Source organism: Manis javanica, chromosome 3 (assembly GCF_040802235.1).
Source record: "Manis javanica isolate MJ-LG chromosome 3, MJ_LKY, whole genome shotgun sequence".
Classification (NCBI taxonomy): Eukaryota; Metazoa; Chordata; class Mammalia; order Pholidota; family Manidae; genus Manis; species Manis javanica.
The window spans coordinates 161721061-161739573 of NC_133158.1; the positions used below are offsets into that span (position 1 = coordinate 161721061).

The 18513-nt window shown below is 36.0% G+C and overlaps 1 protein-coding gene across 9 annotated transcripts in view; it reads right to left on the bottom strand.

The window, feature by feature from the left end:
- Positions 1–18513, bottom strand: part of PIK3CB (phosphatidylinositol-4,5-bisphosphate 3-kinase catalytic subunit beta) — a 235823-nt gene that overhangs the window by 160962 nt on the left and 56348 nt on the right. For 5 of the 9 annotated variants that reach the window (XM_073232256.1, XM_073232261.1, XM_073232255.1 and 2 more), the window contains one exon: positions 579–765. The exons of 3 other annotated variants lie outside the window; for them this stretch is intronic. In XM_073232256.1, the coding sequence (XP_073088357.1) occupies positions 579–749 (171 nt within the window). In that variant the 5' untranslated portion in view covers positions 750–765. Of the gene's footprint in view, positions 1–578; positions 766–15749; positions 15850–18513 lie in introns of all 9 variants that reach the window. One more of the 9 variants, XM_073232257.1, reaches the window with a different exon arrangement.

Here is an 18513-nt window from a genome sequence, read left to right on the forward strand (position 1 = left end):
CACAAAACAAACAGCCTTAACATGCAAAATTTACTTCCAAATAAGTACATACCATTCACTACTATGAGGGAAAAAAATCTAGTGAACAATAGAAAACTTTTATCTTTCCCCAGAGACACCATTAAAAGTAGTAGAGATGGGGAGTGGGGAAGGGGGAGAGAGGAAGGAAAAGGGAGAGCAACAAACCAAAATCACATGGAAAAAAAAAGTGTGACAGGCTCAAAGATAGTAATTACAAAGATTTTTTACTCAAATAAAACTTAGACAATGTCAAATGCCTTTTAATAACCTGAGCAAAACATTTCAAAGCAGCCAACATGAGCCAATTTTTCTTAATTCAGGTATCACATACGGATTAAAAAATTTAAGTGGAAATGAGTATGCTTGATATGTCCACAAGACAAAACATTAAAATATTTAAAATATAAACATTAATTACTATCCAAAATATTTAATCTAAAGGTTAAACTTCTCTCCAATTTACTATATGATTTACATTAATAACATTTTCTACAATAGAACATTTTCCCTAAGTGAGGTAGTAAGTAACCTTAGTTGAATTCTACCTATTAACCTACCTGTTTAATATAAGAAATGGTAGCTTCCCGAGGTACCTCCAGCTGGATATAAATCCCAGTGGGCAAAAGGAAATCCACAGGTATGGAGCCATCAGATGCTATCTGTGAATCCACTGCCCAGATGTCAAGGATGTCTGCCATAGCAGGAGGCATTATGAAACTGAAGCACATTTATAACCATGGGGCCCTAGAAATCAGTAAGTAAAACTTAGTGAGATAAGTAATTAATTACTCAAATTTTATACTAAAATATGATAAAGCCTACCAATTCTTAATTAGTCCTTGGATTTCACTATACCCAATCTTGTAACAGAGCGCCAATTGAATTAAGCAAGAGTAAGCCACCAGAAGTAAATTATTTTAAAAATACTTTGGTTATCATTGGATAAATTGTGTATGTGTATGTGTGTAGTGCTGAAATAACTGGACAACTATCTACTAAAAAAAATCAAACTCAATCAGTATCTCACACCAAAAATAAAAATTCAAAATGAGTGACAGACTTACATGTAAACCCCCAAAGTATAAAACTCTAGAAGAAAATACAGTAGAAAATCTTGCAATCTTGGATTAGGCAAAGACTTCTCAGATGTAATGCAATAAACACAATTAATAAAATAAAAATTGATAAACGGAACATCATTAAAACTGAAAACTGCTCTTAGGAAGACACTGACAGACAACAAACAGGGAGAAAATGTTTGAATATCATATGAAGGACTTGTATCCAGAATGCATAAAGAATTCAACATAAAAAAGTAAGAAAAATACTCCTTTTTTAATAACTGGCAAAAGATTTGAACAGACACTTCATCAAAAATATATGGAGAGCATGCACCTCAACAAACAGAAAGCAAATAACCCAATTAAAAAATGGGCAGAGGAGCTGAACAGACACTTCTCCAAATAAGAAATTCAGATGGCCAGCAGGCACATGAAAAGATGCTTCACATCACTAATCATCAGAGAAATGCAAATAAAAACCACAATGAGGTATCACCTCACACCAGTTAGGATGGCTGCCATCTGAAAGACAAACAACAACAAATGTTGGCGAGGATGCGGAGAAAGGGGAACCCTCCTACACTGCTGGTGGGAGTGTAAACTAGTTCAATCATTGTGGAAAGCAGTATGGAGGTTCCTCAAAAAACTCAAAATAGAAATACCATTTAACCCAGGAATTCCACTCCTAGGAATTTACCCTAAGAATGCAGCAGCCCAGTTTGAAAAAGACATATGCACCCCGATGTTTATCACAGCACCATTTATAACAGCCAAGAAATGGCAGCAACCTAAGTGTCCATTAGCAGATGAATGGATAAAGAAGTGGTACATATACACAAGGGAATACTATTCAGCCATAAGAAGAAAACAAATCCTACCATTTGCAAAAACATGGATGGAGCTAGAGGGTATTATGCTCAGTGAAATAAGCCAGGCAGAGAAAGACAAGTATCAAATGATTTCATCTACCTGTGGAGTATAAGAACAAAGCAAAAACTGAAGGAACAAAGCAGCAGCAGACTCACAGAACCCAAGAATGGACTAACAGTTATCAAGGGGAAAGGGACTGGGGAGGATGGGTGGGAAGGGAGGGATAAGGGGGAAAATGGGGCACTATGATTAGTACACATAATGTGGGGGGGGGGGGGTGCCACAGGAAAGGCAGTATATACAGAGAAGACAAGTAATGATTCTATAGCATCTTACTACGCTGATGGACAATGACTGTAATGGTGTATGTGGGGGGGACTTGATAATTGGGGGAGTCTAGTAACCATAAGATTGTTCAAGTAATTGTACATTAATGATATCAAAACAAAAAAATATATATATGGAGAGCAAAGGGCCCAATATCATTAGTCAATACAATTTAAAACCACAATGAGATACCAGTCCTCTCTCCTATTACAAGGGCTAAAAATAAAAGGATCAATTATACCACGTATTGGCAAGGATGCAGAGGAAGTAGAACTCTCATACACTGTTAGTGGGAACCTTAAATAGTACAACTAACTTTGGGAAACAGTTTGGCAGTTTAACAATGTATACTACCATATCCAGTTATCTCACTCCTTACTAAATATGTAAAAGAAATGGAGGCATGTATGCACACAAACCTTGTACATAACTGTACCAAACCATTTTTACACTAGCCAAATTTTGGAAACAATTCAAATGTCCATCAATAGGTGAATGGATTTTTTTTAAATTGTGATGTATTCATATAATGGAATACTGCAAAGGGGAAAAAAAAGCACTACTGACACACCCAACAATACAGATCAATCTCAAGATAGTTGTGCTGAGGGAAAAGAGCCTAAGAAAAAGAGTACATACTGTATGGTTCCATTTGCATAAAATTCTAGAAAATGTAAACTAGTCTACAGTGACAGATCAGTGGTTACCTGGTGTGAGGAAGTGAGCAAGGACAGAGATAGAAGAGTGATTGGAGAGGGACACAAGGATACTCTTGGGAGTAACAGATATGTTCTCCTTATGTTGACTGTGGTGATGGTTTCAAGGGTCCGTACATGTTCAAATGTATCAAATTGTATATTTTAAATATGTGCAGTTTATCTCAATTACACTTCAATAAAGCTGTTTTTAAAAGAGAAATACTTTTTTAAATGAATAAACAAGTATCTTTGTTTAAATGGAACAAAGAGAAGCAAAATGTTGGTACTTGCTAAAGCTGGGTGATAAGTACACTGTATTACTCATCTGCTTTTATGCATGTTTGCATTTTCCATAATAAAAAGGTTTTGTTAAATCCCATTTACACCATTTACCAGCTGTGTGAATTTCTGTAATTCAGTTTGATTTCCTGAGAGTTCATTAACTTAAAAAGGGAATAATAATAAAATGTACCTCTTGAGATCACTGTGAACATTGAAGCAACTAATGTGTGAGAGCCTGACACATCGTAGGTTCTAGTATATGACAGCTATCCTCCTTCCCTAAACAGTCTAGACTTTACTGACACCTCCCCCTAACTCTTACATCTATTATAATCTGGATCCATCACACTGACACTACAGCTCCTGAACCTTTTGAATATGCCAGCCTTTCTGCAGGCAGAACACTGCAGTGATTAAAGATTGCTGGTCTCAGAGCCTAATAGCTCAGCTGTAAGACTGGGATCCATCCCTTATTAGCTGAGAGATAAGTTCCCATATCTGTGAAATTCTGAAAACAGTAACTACCTCAGAGCACAGTGACGAAAATTGACTGAAGAATGGATGACTGGATTTTTATTTAAAAATCGTTAAGTTCTTTTCATCTGTGAGTTATGTATTTTCAATTACATTTGTTTCCCCAAAATGATTAACACATCATACCTATTTAGCAATTGTTTAATGAATTCAAGACAAAACATTATTATTACTACTCTTACAATTTTTTAATCATAGAATAATAGAATCAATAATAGCTAAAGGTGAGTACTTACTATGTGTCAGTATTCTATTAAGTTCCTTACATTCATTACTACATTTTATTTCTTACTACCACCCTGTCATAATATTACTACTCTTTGAGGAAGCACTTGAGGCTTAGAGAGGTTGAGATCTCATGGCCAACAAGTGGCAGTCCTGGGATTTGAACCTCGGTCTAGCTCCAAAGACTGAGCTACTAAAGCTCTACACCACACTCTATGTAAAAACTACAGAAAAAAATATGAGACATTTAACGCCATAATAAACAACAATTATGTCGACTGTAAGCTATCTGACAGCTTGCACCAAGCTTTTTGAAGTACTATCTCTCACCACAATGTATGGAGAAGTCACTATACTTAGGAACCCTAAACTGATAAACTTTCATAGACATGAACAAAACCACACAAAGTTACTACAGACATCATTAATAGTCACTGGTCCTGGGATTGCTTCCAGCAAATCACTTCAAAAAAACTTTTGTAGACTGTCTTCAGTGATGAAGCTTCTCAATTTTCCAACTATTAGACATTCAAGAAGTATTTCCTGAATGGAAACATGCTACATCAAATTGTAAAGAATGTTGTTTTACTTATATTCAAATAACACATGCAAAGACAGAGGGGAAAGCCAGCTTCTAAACACATCAGAGCAAGTACTACATGTGAATCAGATGTTTTCAAAAATGTTAAGTGAAGGAAAACAAAAGATAGCATTTAAAATTGAGAAGTATCAGCAATCTGCCACAGAATTACAATCATGATAAACCTGTACACACCTGTTTCTTCAGCATAAGTTTTGGCAAGACTCCCAGAACTAAAATTACATTACCTAATGAATAAAAACAGTAATAAGGCAGCATGAAACTAAAATGACAAAAACAAAAACTGAGATCTCACTCTTACCAGACAACTGGAAATGGTGAGGTTTCCTGAACCCTAAGGCCTAGAGTAGAAATCTTCTCAGAGACTGATTACAGCATCACCTCCCCATATACAAAATTCTAAACTTCTGGGGTACTAAAGGAAAAAACACGACAGCAGATTTAAGACCTGATGAAGCAATTATAACTAAAATGAAATACAAGCATGAATTCATGGGCCCCTACCATCCTTACTCTCCAGATCTATTGTTAACACTCTCACATATGCTAACCTTACAACAGCCATGATGAACCACTGACACCTGCCAGCATATCCCTATATTCCCTCCTGCCTCTTACCTTAAACATATCATTCCACCTCCCATAGGAAGGCCTTACCTACACATCTCCTATGAAATTGTTACTCTTCTAGAGTCTTGGAATCCTTCCCTAATACTCCTCTTTGCACTCAACCACCAGGGCATACCCAGATCAAAGCAAGAGCTCAATATCTTAAGGCTTGTCGCTTACCAGTAATTCCTCAACATCCTATTATTTCCAGCCCTTTATCTGTAGCTTCTGACACATACTAAGCTCTCAATAAATATTTCTTTTGGCTAAATGAACAAAATTCTATGGAAGTCACTAGTAGAAGAATTACAGTACTGGCTAATTAAAAATGTAATCTAAGTCTTATCTGTCAGGAAAAATCTATATAGACTTCATTGTAGTCTTTCAGCACCTACTCCAAGAAATAAACAGTCTGCCAAAGGAACAGAAAAGCTCTTTGAGGAAATAATTCTTGAAAACTTCCCCAAACTGAGCAATGAAATGGACCCTCAGGTAATGGAAGCACAGACGGCTGCTAACAAAAGGAACCCTGGGAAGACAACACCAAGAGATATAATAATTAAAATGGCAAACATCAAGGATAAGGAGGGTATGTTGAAAGCAGCCAGAGAGAGGAAAAAGATTATCTGTAAAGGAAATCCCATCAGGCTATCAGCCAACCTCTCAACAGAAACATCACAGGCCAAAAGGCAGTGGCATTATATATTTAATGTAATGAAACAGAAGGACCTACCTCCAAACGAGAATCCTCTACCTGGCAAAATCATTTAAATTTGAAGCAGTGATTAAACAATCTCCAGATACACAAAAGTCAAAGGAATTCAACACTACCAATCCAGGCTTACAAGATATGTTAAATAGATTACTGTAGATGAAAAGGTTCCTAAGGCTAAATAGTTTGCACCAGTGAAAATAAACCCATACTAAAGGTAGTAGACCAGTTAATTACTAAGCAAGTAGAAAATTAAAACAAAACAAAAGAAGGAAAATCAGCTATACAGAATATCAGCCAAGGGATACACAAAAAGTGAATAATACAACATCTAATACATATATTGTGGATGAAAAAAGACGGGAAAAAAGTACGCTTAGACTGTGTTTGAAATAAGAGTAATCAGAAATTTTAAATTGACTTATATACTAAGGAAGCTATCCTTGAATCTTTGGTAACCACAACACTAAAGCCTATAGTAAATATATACAAAAGAAAGAAAGGAAAAAGGAAAGAGAAATCCAATTACAACACTGAAGAAATCCATCAAACAAGAGAAGAAAAAAGGAACAGAGAGGAGCTATACAAACAGAAAACAATAAAATGGCAATAAGTATGTATCCTTCAATAACCAACTAAAAGGTAAATGGACTGAATGCACCACTCAAAAGACAGAGTGGCAGAAGGGATAAAACAAGACCCATCAATATGCTACCTACAAGAAGCTCATTTCAGACCCAACGACATACACAGACTAAAAGTGAAGGGATGGAAAAACATATTTCAAGCAAACATTAGAAGAAAAAAGCAAGACTAGCAGTACTTACATCAGACAAAATTGATTTCAAAACACAAAAGGTGACAAGAGAAAAGGACCTAACATAAAGATAAAGGGGTCAGTCCAGCAACGGGATGTAACTATTAAAAATATCCATACACCCAATATAGGAGTACCTAAATATATAAAACAAATAATAACAGAATTAAGGGGGAAAATAGAATGCAACACACTCATCTTAGGAGACTTTAAAGCACCACTCACGTCAATAAATGTGGGTAGATCCACCAGACACAAAAGAAGAAGACAGAGACACTGAAAAATATACAACAAATGGACCTAACAAATATCTACAGAACATTACACCCAAAAGCAGCAGGATATACATTCTTCTCAAGTGTACATAGAATGTTTTTCAGAATAGGTCACATACTACGCAACAAAAAAAAACCTCAATAAATTCAAAAAAAGATTGAAATGTTATTAGGCAACTTCTCAGAACAAAATAGGATGAAATTAATCACAAAAGAAAACAAAAAAGCCTACAAACAAATGGAAGCTAAACAACATCCTTCTAAATAATAAATGGAACAATCCCCCAAATTAAAACACCAATCAGGCAATCCACAGAGACAAATGAAACCAAAACACAACAGCAAAAAACCTCTGGGATGCACAAAAACAGTTCTAAGAAGAAAGTACATAACAATACAGAACTACTTCAAAAAACAAGAACAATCCCAAATAAACAGTCTACAGTCATAATTAATGAAACTAGAAAGAGAAGAACAAATGAAGCCCAAACTTATTACAAGTAGGGACATAATAAAGACAGGACCAGAAATAAATGAAATAAAGAATAAAACAATAGGGGAAAAAATCAATGAAACAGGAGCTGGTTCTTTGAGAAAATAAATCTCTAGCCAGACTTTTCAAAAATGAGAGTGTACACACATAAAATCAGAAATGAAGAAATAATGAAAACATCACAGTAGACACCACAGAAATACAAAGAATTAAAAATTGTATGCCAAGATAGAGGCATGAGAACTGAGGTATAAATGTCCTCCCAAAATCACATATAACACAAAAATACAACAAATACAAACGAATTCTGAAAGAGTGCCCAGAAAGAAGAATACAACAGACAGTTTCCATCTGGGGAAAAGAGATCTCACGGAAAAGGGAAAAACAGCAAAGCCGCGATCCGGCGGAACCCAATCCTCCTCCCAACTCAGGTAACAGCCAGGAGGAAAAGAAATGGAGCAGGGAAAGGGTAGAAGCCTAGGACTACTAAATACCCAATCCTGGAGATCTGCTCTGGTAGCAAGAACCCACAATACATGGTGCTCTGGATACTGCTGGGTTTCAAAAGCAAAGACAATCAGAATACTCAAGAGAGACTGAGATACCAGCTGCTTGTGGAGAACAGGTACCCACAACCAGCCACTCTAGGACAAAAGAAAGGCGGGCACTATGAAAGACAGTTCAACAGCAAGAGGGCTACTAAACGGGCAAGGATTAAACAGAGCTTGCTGCTCAAGAGAAAGGCCAAGTGGACAACATGGTCCCACATACTCAGCCCAGCAGCAGGTTGAGAACTTTCAGCAGCTTCACACACTCCATTACACTAGCTAGCAGCGCAGCACCAAGAGGGCCCCACTGCAATACGCAGCCTGCTGCTCATTCCTCCCAGCTGACACAGGTCTACAAACCTGCTACCCCTGCCATTACCCAAAGCCAGACAGAAGGCAGCCCCGCCTACAGCACCTACAAGGGCATAGCATAGAGGCTCCACCCTGAGCCCCAGAACCACTGGCCCTGGCAGTGCAGGCAGGCACAGCAGCCGGGAAGCAGGAAAGAGCTCTTTCCTTCCAGCAGGCAATGCAACCATGTGCCTGTGAACTCCGCCATCACTCCAGGGGCTGGACAGGTCCAGAGAGTACAGCTTGTGGGCACCAGAGGGCATGACCTACACAAAGTTATTATTCCACAGGAATCATTAGTAATATGAAAAGGCAAAAGAATGCGGCACAAATGAAAATCCCTCAAACACCAGAAAGGGGGATAAGTGAAACTGAAATCAACAATCTTCCAGATAAAGATTTCAAAATAAATATCATAAACATGCTCACAGGGCTACAGAAAAATATTTGAGAATTCAGTCAGAATTTTAAGAAAGAAAGAGATAAAACTTTGAAAAATACAGTATCTGAAATGAAACATACAATGGAGGCATATAACAGCACATTAGATGAGGTAAGAGAGACAGTAAATGGAATAGAAATTAGAGAACAGGAATACAAAGAAGCTGAGGCACAGAGAGAAAAAAGGATCTCTAGGAATGAAATAATATTAAGAAAACAGGGTAACCTATCAAAACAGAATAATACTTGCATTATAGGGGAACCAGAAGAAGAAGAGAGAGTAAAGGGGATAGAAACTCTTTGAGGACATAATTGCTGAAAATTTCCCCAATCTGGGGGAGGAAATAGTCTCTCAGGTCATGGAAGTGCACACATTTCTCAACATAAGGGACCCAAGGAGGACAACACCAACATATATATAATTAAAATAGCAAAGATCAAGGACGAAGACAGAGTACTGAAAGTAGCCAGACAGAGAAAAAACATCACATACAAAGGAAAACCCCTCAGGCTATCATCAGACTTCTTAACAGAAACATTACAAGTGAGAGGGCGTGGCATGATATAGTTATTCCAATAAAACAGAAGGGCCTTGATCAAAGAATACTCTACTTGGAAAGATTATCATTTAAATTTCAAGCAGGGATTAAACAATTTCCAGATAAGCAAAAGTTGAGAGAATTTACCTCTCACAAACCATCTCTATAGTGTATTTTCAAGGGACTGCTATAGATGGAAGTGCTCCTACGACTAAATATAAGGCACCAGAGGAAAAAAAAACACATTAAAGGAAGTAGACAAAATAATTGTTAATCACATGCAAAATTAAATCAAGTACCCAAGAAGTCAGTCAAGGGGGATAAACAGTACATAATGACACCTAATACATAAAGACTGGAGGAGGAAAAAACAAAAGAACCTTTATATTCGGTTTGAAAGAGGATAAAAAGAAAGTTAAGTTACACTGTTACACAATAAAGAAACTGCCCTTGAACTTCTGGCAAGAACGAATATAAAGCATGTAATGGCAGTAAGTACATATCTATCAATAATCACCCTAAATGTAAATGGACTGAATGCACCAATCAAACTACATACAGCTACAGAATCGATGAACAAGACCCATCATAAGCTGCCTACAAGAGACTCACTTCAAACCCAAAGACATACACACAAACTAAAAGAGAAGGGATTGAAAAAGATACTTGATGCAAATAACAGGGAGAAAAAGCAGCAGTTGCAGTACATGTATCACACTAAATAGACTTCACAACAAAGTAACAAGAGACACAGACACTACAAAATGATAGAGGGGTCCAACAAGAAGATATAACCAATACAAATATCTATGCAACCAACATAGGAGCACCTGCACATGTGAAACAAATACTAAGAGAATTAAAGGGGGAAATAGAATGCAATGCATTCATTTTAGGAGACTTCAACACACCATTCACTCCAAAGGACAGATCAACCAGACAGAAAATAAGTAAAGAGACAGAGATCCTAAACAACACATTAGAACAGATGGACCTAAGACATCTAGAGAACACTCTACCTCAAAGTGCTAGGATACACATTATTCTCAAGGGAACATGGAACATTTTTCAGAATAGATCACATTCTAGGACACAAAAATAACCTCAGTAAATTCAGAAGAATTGAAATTGTACCAACTAGCTCCTCAGACCACAAGGGTATGAAACTACAAATAAATTATGCAAAGAAAAAAACCCCACAAACACATGAAGGCTTAACAACATGCTCCTAAATAACCAATGGATCAATGAACAATTAAAAAAACAGAAATCAAGCAATAAATGGAGACAAATGAAAACAACAACTCAACACTGCAAAATCTGTGGGATGCAGTGAAGGCAGTTCTAATAGGAAAGTATATAGCAATACAGGCCTATTTGAAGAAGAACAATCCCAAATGAATAGTCTAAAGTCACAATAATTGAAAATGGAAAAAGAAAAACAAATGAGGCCCAAAGACAGCAGAAGGAGGGACATTAAATAAATATCAGAGAAGAAATAAATAAAATTGAGAAGAATAAAACAATACGAAAAAATCAATGAAACCAACAGCTGGTTGAGAAAATAAACAAAATAGATAAACCCCTAGCCACTCATTAAGAAAAAAAGAGAATCTACACACATAAACAGAATCAGAAATGAGAAAGGAAAAATCACAACAGAAACACAAAGAATTATTAGAGAATACTATGAAAATCTATATGCTAACAAACTGGATAACCTAGAAGAAATAGACAATTTTCTAGAAAAATACAACCTTCCAAGACTGACAAAGGAAAAAAACAGAAAATCGAACATACCAACTACCAGCAATGAAATTGAATTGGTAATCAAAAAACTACCCAAGAACAAAATTCCTGGCCCTGACAGAATCACTGCTGAATTTTATCAGACATTTAGAGAAGACATAATATCCATCCATTCTCCTTAAAATTTTCCAAAAAATAGAAGAGGAGGGAATACTTCCAAACTCATTCTATGAAGCCAGCATCATCACCCTAACACCAAAACCAGGCAAAGGCACCACAAAAAAAGAAAATTACAGACCAATATTCCTGATGAACATAGATGCAAAAACACAGAACAAAATATTAGCAAATAGAACTCAAAATTACATCAAGAAAATCATACACCATGATCAAGTGGGATTCATCCCTGGGATGCAAAGATGGGACATTAAAAAATCCATCAACATCATCCACCACATCAACAAAAAGGACAAAAACCACATGATCATCTCCATAGATGCTGAAAAGCATACAACAAAATTCAACATCTATTCATGATAAAAACTCTCAACAAAATGGATATAGAGGGCAAGTACCTCAACATAATAAATAAAGGCCACATATGACAAACCGACAGCCAACATTACACTGAAGAGCGAAAGGCTGAAAACTTTTACCCTAACATCAGAAATAAAACGAGGATGCCCACTCTCCCTGCATTTATTCAACATAGTACTGGAGATCCTAGCCACAGCAATCAGACAACACAAAGAAATAAAAGGTATCCAGATTGGTAAGGAAGAAGTCAAACTGTCACTGTGTGCAGATGACATGATATTGTACATAACAAACCCTAAAGAATTCACTCCAAAATTACTAGGACTAATATCTGAATTCAGAAAAGTTGCAAGATATAGACTTAATACACAGAAATCTGTTGCTTTCCTATACACTAACAATGAACTACCAGAAAGAGAAATCAGAAAAACAATTCCATTCACAATTGTATCAAAAAGAGTAAAATACCTAGGAATAAACCTAACCAAGGAAGTGAAAGACCTATATCCTGAAAACTACAAGACACTCTTAAGAGAAATTAAAGAGGAAATTAACAAATGGAAACTCATCCTATGCTCTTGGTTAGGAAGAATTAATATTGTCAAAATGACCTTTCTGCCTAAAGCAATCTACAGATTCAATGCAATCCCTATCAAATCACCAACACCATTCTTCAACAAACTGTACAAATAGTTCTAAAATTCATTTGGAACCACAAAACACCCCAAATAGCCAAAGCAATCCTGAGAAGGAAGAATAAAGCAGGGGCATCTCGCTTCTCAACTTCAAGTTCTACTACAAAACCACAGTAATCAAGAGAACTTGGTACTGGCACAAGAACAGGCCCACAGACCAGTGGCACAGAATAGAGAGACCAGATATTAAACCAAACATATACGGTCAATTAATATATGATAAAGGGGCTATGGATATACAGTAGAGAAATGACAGCTTCTTCAATAGCTGCTGTTGGCAAAACTGGACAGCTACATGTAACAGAATGAAATTGGATCACTGTCTAACCCCATACACAAAAGTAAATTCAAAATGGATCAAAGACCTGAATGTAAGTCATGAAACCATAAAACTCTTAGAAAGAAAAAATCTCTTGGACATAAACATGAGCAACTTCTTCATGAACATATCTCCCTGGCAAAAGAAACAAACACAAAAATGAACAAATGGGACTATATCAAGCTGAAAAACTTCTGTACAGCAAAGGACACCATCAATAGAACAAAAAGGTATCCTACAGTATGGGAGAATATATTCGTAAATGACAGATCCGATAAAGGGTTGACATCCAAAATACATAAAGAGCTCACACACCTCAACAAACAAAAAGCAAATAATCCAATTAAAAAATGGGCAGAGGAGCTGAACAGACAGTTCTCTAAAGAAGAAATTCAGATGGCCAACAGACACATGAAAAGATGCTCCACATCGCTTGTCATGAGAGAAATGCAAATTAAAACCACAATGAGATATCATCTCACACCAGTAAGGATAACTACTATCCAAAAGACAAACAACAACAAATGTTGGTGAGGTTGTAGAGAAAGGGGAACCCTCCTACACTGCTGGTGGGAATGTAAATTAGTTCAACCATTGTTGAAAGCAGTATGAAGGTTCCTCAGAATGCTCAAAATAGAAATACCATTTGACCCAGGAATTCCACTTCTAGGAATTTACCACAGGAATGCAGCACTCCTGTTTGAAAAAGACAGATGCACCCCTATGTTTATTGCTGCACCATTTACAATAGCCAAGATATGGAAGCAACCTAAATATCCATCAGTAGATGAATGGATAAAGAAGATGTGGTACATATACACAATGGAATATTACTCAGCCATAAGAAAAAAACAGATTCTGCCATTTGCAACAACTTGGATGGAGCTAGAGGGTATTATGCTCAGTGAAATAAGCCAGGTGGAGAAAGACAAGTACCAAATGATTTCACTCATATGTGGAGTATAAGAACAAAAGAAAACTGAAGGAACAAAACAGCAGCAGAAGCACAGAACCCAAGAATGGACTAATAGTTACCAAAGGGAAAGGGACTGGGGAGGATGGGTGGGAAGGGAGGGATATGGGTGGGAAAAAAAGAAAGGGAGCATTACGATTAGCATGTATAGTCTAGGGGTGGAGGCACGGGGAGGGCTGTGCAACACAAGAGAAGACAAGTAGTGATTTTACATCATCTTACTATGTTGATGGACAGTGACTGTGAACGGGGATGTGGGCAGGACTTGGTGAAGGGGGGAGCCTAGTAAACATAATGTCCTTCATGTAATTGTAAATTAATGATACCAAAATAAAATTTTTTAAAAATGGACAGAGGATCTGAACAGACAGTTCTACAAAGAAGAAATTCACATGGCCAACAGGTACATGAAAAGAGGCTCCACATCCCTAATTATAAGGAAAATGCAAATTTAAATCACAATGAGATATCACCTCACACCAGTTAGGATGGTCAACATCTAAAAGACAAGGAACAACAAATGTTAGCGAGAATGTGGAGAAAGGGAAACCCTCCTATACTGCTGGTGGGAATGTAAATTAGTTCAACCACTGTAAAAAGCAAATAGAAATGTCATTTGACCCAGGAATTCCACTCCCAGGAATTCACCCAAGGAAAACAAGATCCCAGATTCAAAAAGACATAGGCACCCCTATGTTTATCACAGGACTATTTACAATAGCCAAGATATGGAATCTAGCTTAGTGTCCATCAGTAGATGAATGGATCAAGAAGAGGTGGCACATATACACAATGGAATATTATTCAGCCCTAAGAAGGAAATAAATCCTACCATTTGCAACAACATGGATGGAGCTGGAGGGTATTATGCTCATTTAAATAAGCCAGGTGGAGAAAACAAGTACCAAATGGTTTCACTCATTTGTGGAGTATTACAATGAAGCAAAACTGAAGGAACAAAATGGCACACATACAGACTCCACGAAGGGTCTAACTTTTTCCACAGGTATGGGGTTCAGGGATTTGGTGGGGTGGGGAGGGAGAGAGAAGGGGATTAATGGGCATTATGATTAGCACACATAATGTAGTGGGGACATGGGAAAGACAGTATAGCACAGAGAAGACAAGTAGTGACTCTATAGCATCTTACTATGCTGATGGACAGTAACTGCAATGGGGTATGTGGTGGAGACTTGACAAAATAGGTGAAAATAATAACCACAAGGCTGCTCATGTGAAACCTTTATAAGATTGTATATCAATGATACCTTAATTTTAAAAAAAAGTTCTATCATTCAGGACACTTTGTATAGTTCAAGGAAGGAAGGAGTCAGGTTAGAGCTAAGCTATTTGTTCAATTTTTTTAAAATATGTCTTCTTAATATGTCTACGTTCATTAGTATTTAACCACAAATTTATATTCTTAGTACTTCATCTAACTACAAACAGAATACATTTATTTGTAAATGCTTAGTATGCTTCTATGAAACAAGTTTATTTATGATGAGCCACATGTCCACTAATGCAGGGCAATTTTTAAAAATCACAATACATACTTAATATAGGAAAATGACTTGTGTGGCTAACGTAGCCACAGAAAAAACTGATTGCAGTCTTGCTCAAGGAATTCGTCTCTTTTAAAACATTTCCCAACAAGCAGTCAATATATTTCACAAATAGCTGGTAATCATCACAGAAAACATTCTGAAGAAAAACATGTATCTAAAATTAAAAGTGTGTAATTTCAATAAAATGTACATTGTTACTAACATTTCCTCTCCAAAAAAAACAGATTACTGTCTTTGGACCTAAAAATACAAGCTCCAAAATATAAACTGCAAATTCAGTAAAGCAGTCATCTCAGATAAAATTATCCAGTATATAAATGTTACTTTTTCTAACGCTGAATGGTTAAAAAAGGTCTAATTTTACAAAACAGTCACCAAGTATTTCACTTTCATTCTACCGTTCTCTTTAATCTAGTATTAAAAGATTCATTAATATTTGACCAGATCCACAGATTTTATTATTGAAATACTAAGAGTTCCTTTTCATAATAAGGTTTCACCTACATTTTGTAGTAGAGCTTCAACTGTACAACCTTGGATAACTTCCTCTCTGACCTTCAGTTCCTTATTTGTGAAGAACAGTAATATCCACCATGCAGTTAGTCTAAGAATTAAATAAAACAGCAAATACAGAAAAGTATCTTGCACAGCACTTCACATATAAAAAGCACTCAGTAATTTTTGACCAATAGTAATTTATAAAACCTGTTTCTTTGCAACTAAAGAAACAGCTACACTTCTAGGAACTGACCCAAAGAAAACAACTTCTCAGAGTCAAAAAGACATAGGCACCCCTATGTTTATTACAGGACTATTTACAATAGTCGAGATATGGAAGCAACCTAAGTGTCCATGAGCAGATGCATGAATAAAGAAGATGTGGTACATATACTTAATGGAATACTATTCGGCCATAAGAAACAAACAAATCCTACCATTTGCAACAACATGGATGGAGCTAGACAGTAATGTTCAGTGAAATAATCAGGCAGTGAAAGACAAATACCAAATCATTTCCCTCATATGTGGAGTATAACAGTGAAGCAAAATTGAAGGAACAAAATAGCAGCAGACTCACAGACTCCAAAAAGGGACTAGTGGTTACCAAAGGGAGGGCAGATAGGGAGGGATGGAGAAAGGGATTGTGGGGTATCATGATTGGTACACATGTTATGTGTGAGGTCACAGGGAAGACAGCGTAGCTGAGAGAAGACAAAGAGGGCTCTGTGGCATCTTACTACACTGATGAACAATGACTGCAATGGGATACTGGGGGGGACTCAATAATAAGGGTGAATGTAATAACCACATTGTTTTTCTTGTGGAATCTTTATAAGATTGTATACCAATGATATCTTAATTTTTAAAAAAAGGAATAGCTATAGCTCCTATTCTCAGCATAAAATCATCAGCCCTGATTACTTAGTATGAAAGGAATTAGAACAATGCTTCATCAAAAGGTGGTCTCCAATGACCTATTAGGTGGTTTCCTCATGTGCATTTCCCAAAATTAATTGTAGTTTCTACAAAGTCCCACAAAATAGTTCTGCATTGGGTAACAGTTAATGTGATGCTTTCAGTCTTAGTCTTAGTAAATATATTTTCACTTCATTTTTGTTATAGCATTTGTCTGTATTAAAATTTGTTTTTACTATGTTCCATCATTCACTTTAGGATCAATGGCTCAAAACCAGTTCAAAAAAACCAAAATTGGAAGGGCAAAATTCCGTTATACTCCTTGTAGCAAAATAAACACAATGTACACAACTACTAAAGAGGTTCCCAGTCCATAATAAAGTGACAATACTCAGATAGAAAGTAGAATGAGCTGTTGCAAAATTCTTTTATCAAATTACAGAATTGAATATATGAATGGCATACAATATAACAGAGCAAGTCCTACCACATGTGTGTATTAGTAGAAATTTTGCTTTATTAAGGCTAAAACCTCTGAAGTGTCTATCATGGTTCCTAAGAGAGAAGTGCTTAATGACTTTTTCTTCTATTTATGAATGAAAAGCTAGAGTAAGGATTTTACATTTAGTCTATTTTGTAAGTCATTATACAGAAGTATAAGTGGCAGTAATATGTACTAATCATGGAATTTAAGTCGCCAACACAACATCCATGTGTCGGTCTGTACTTCTAGTCAATGATTTCACAGTGATCTAAGTATAGATATAAGCATCTGACTGGTTTATCAGAGTATCACATATTAAAATGTATACCATTTCTAAAAAACGACCTTTTGTAATGTTACAAAGCATTTAATTTTTATAATTACATGTGTACATAGATTATACAATTTATAAACTTCATTGCAATATAATACAAGTATTGCAAAATATACTACAAAAAAGGGGTTTGGGCATATTACTATGTGATAGACAGTGACCGCACTAGAGGGAGTGAGGACTTGATAATATGGGTGAAAGTTGAACCACTGTGTTGTGTATCTGAAACAATCACAAAATTATGTATCAATGACATTTTAATAAACAAATTTTAAAAACCAGGAAGGGTTGAGTCTAAGGCCTAAGAGGGTTTAGAGTCTCTGGCATAAATGTCCTTAAGGTTCTTTATACATACTGCTAAACTTCCTGGGAAGGTTTTACCAGTTTGTATTCCCACCACATTAAGGGCTGTACATAGTATCCATTAACAGAACTTTAATCTTAGTCAATTATTGAAAGGCAAAAATATTCTTGTGATGCTTAATTTGCATTTTTTATTACTTACAAAATCAAACTTACTTAAATATTTACTAGAATATTTATTTCTCTATGTGTTTGGTCAAACTGATGTTGTTTATACATGATATTTTTTCACTTAAACATTAACAGTCTTCGCATTTCACAGTGAGTGAATGATACCATAAAAATACTAAAATTCTGAATTATGATTTTCTGCCTTGTTGCTTGTTTAAAGTTTTTAACTTTAAATACATTAAAGTATATTATCGAAACACATGGAACACTTGTATCCTCGGAAACATTTGCTGTGAGAATAAGTCTTACTGTGATAAAAAAGAGCACTTACATCTCTAAAAGATGGCCCTTAGTAAAATTCTGTTTTGAAGTAAAAAGATAGCCAAATACATTCCAATTCCAATACTCATTAAATTTAAACTACACCTTATGCCCTACTGGGCATGCCCTAAGTGGACTTCACAGAAGGCTAAGAAATCTGTCATTTGTGTTATATTGGAAATTATTAGAAATTGTATTTTTTCCATTTTAATTGTATTGTTGCCATTATTTCCTTTTTA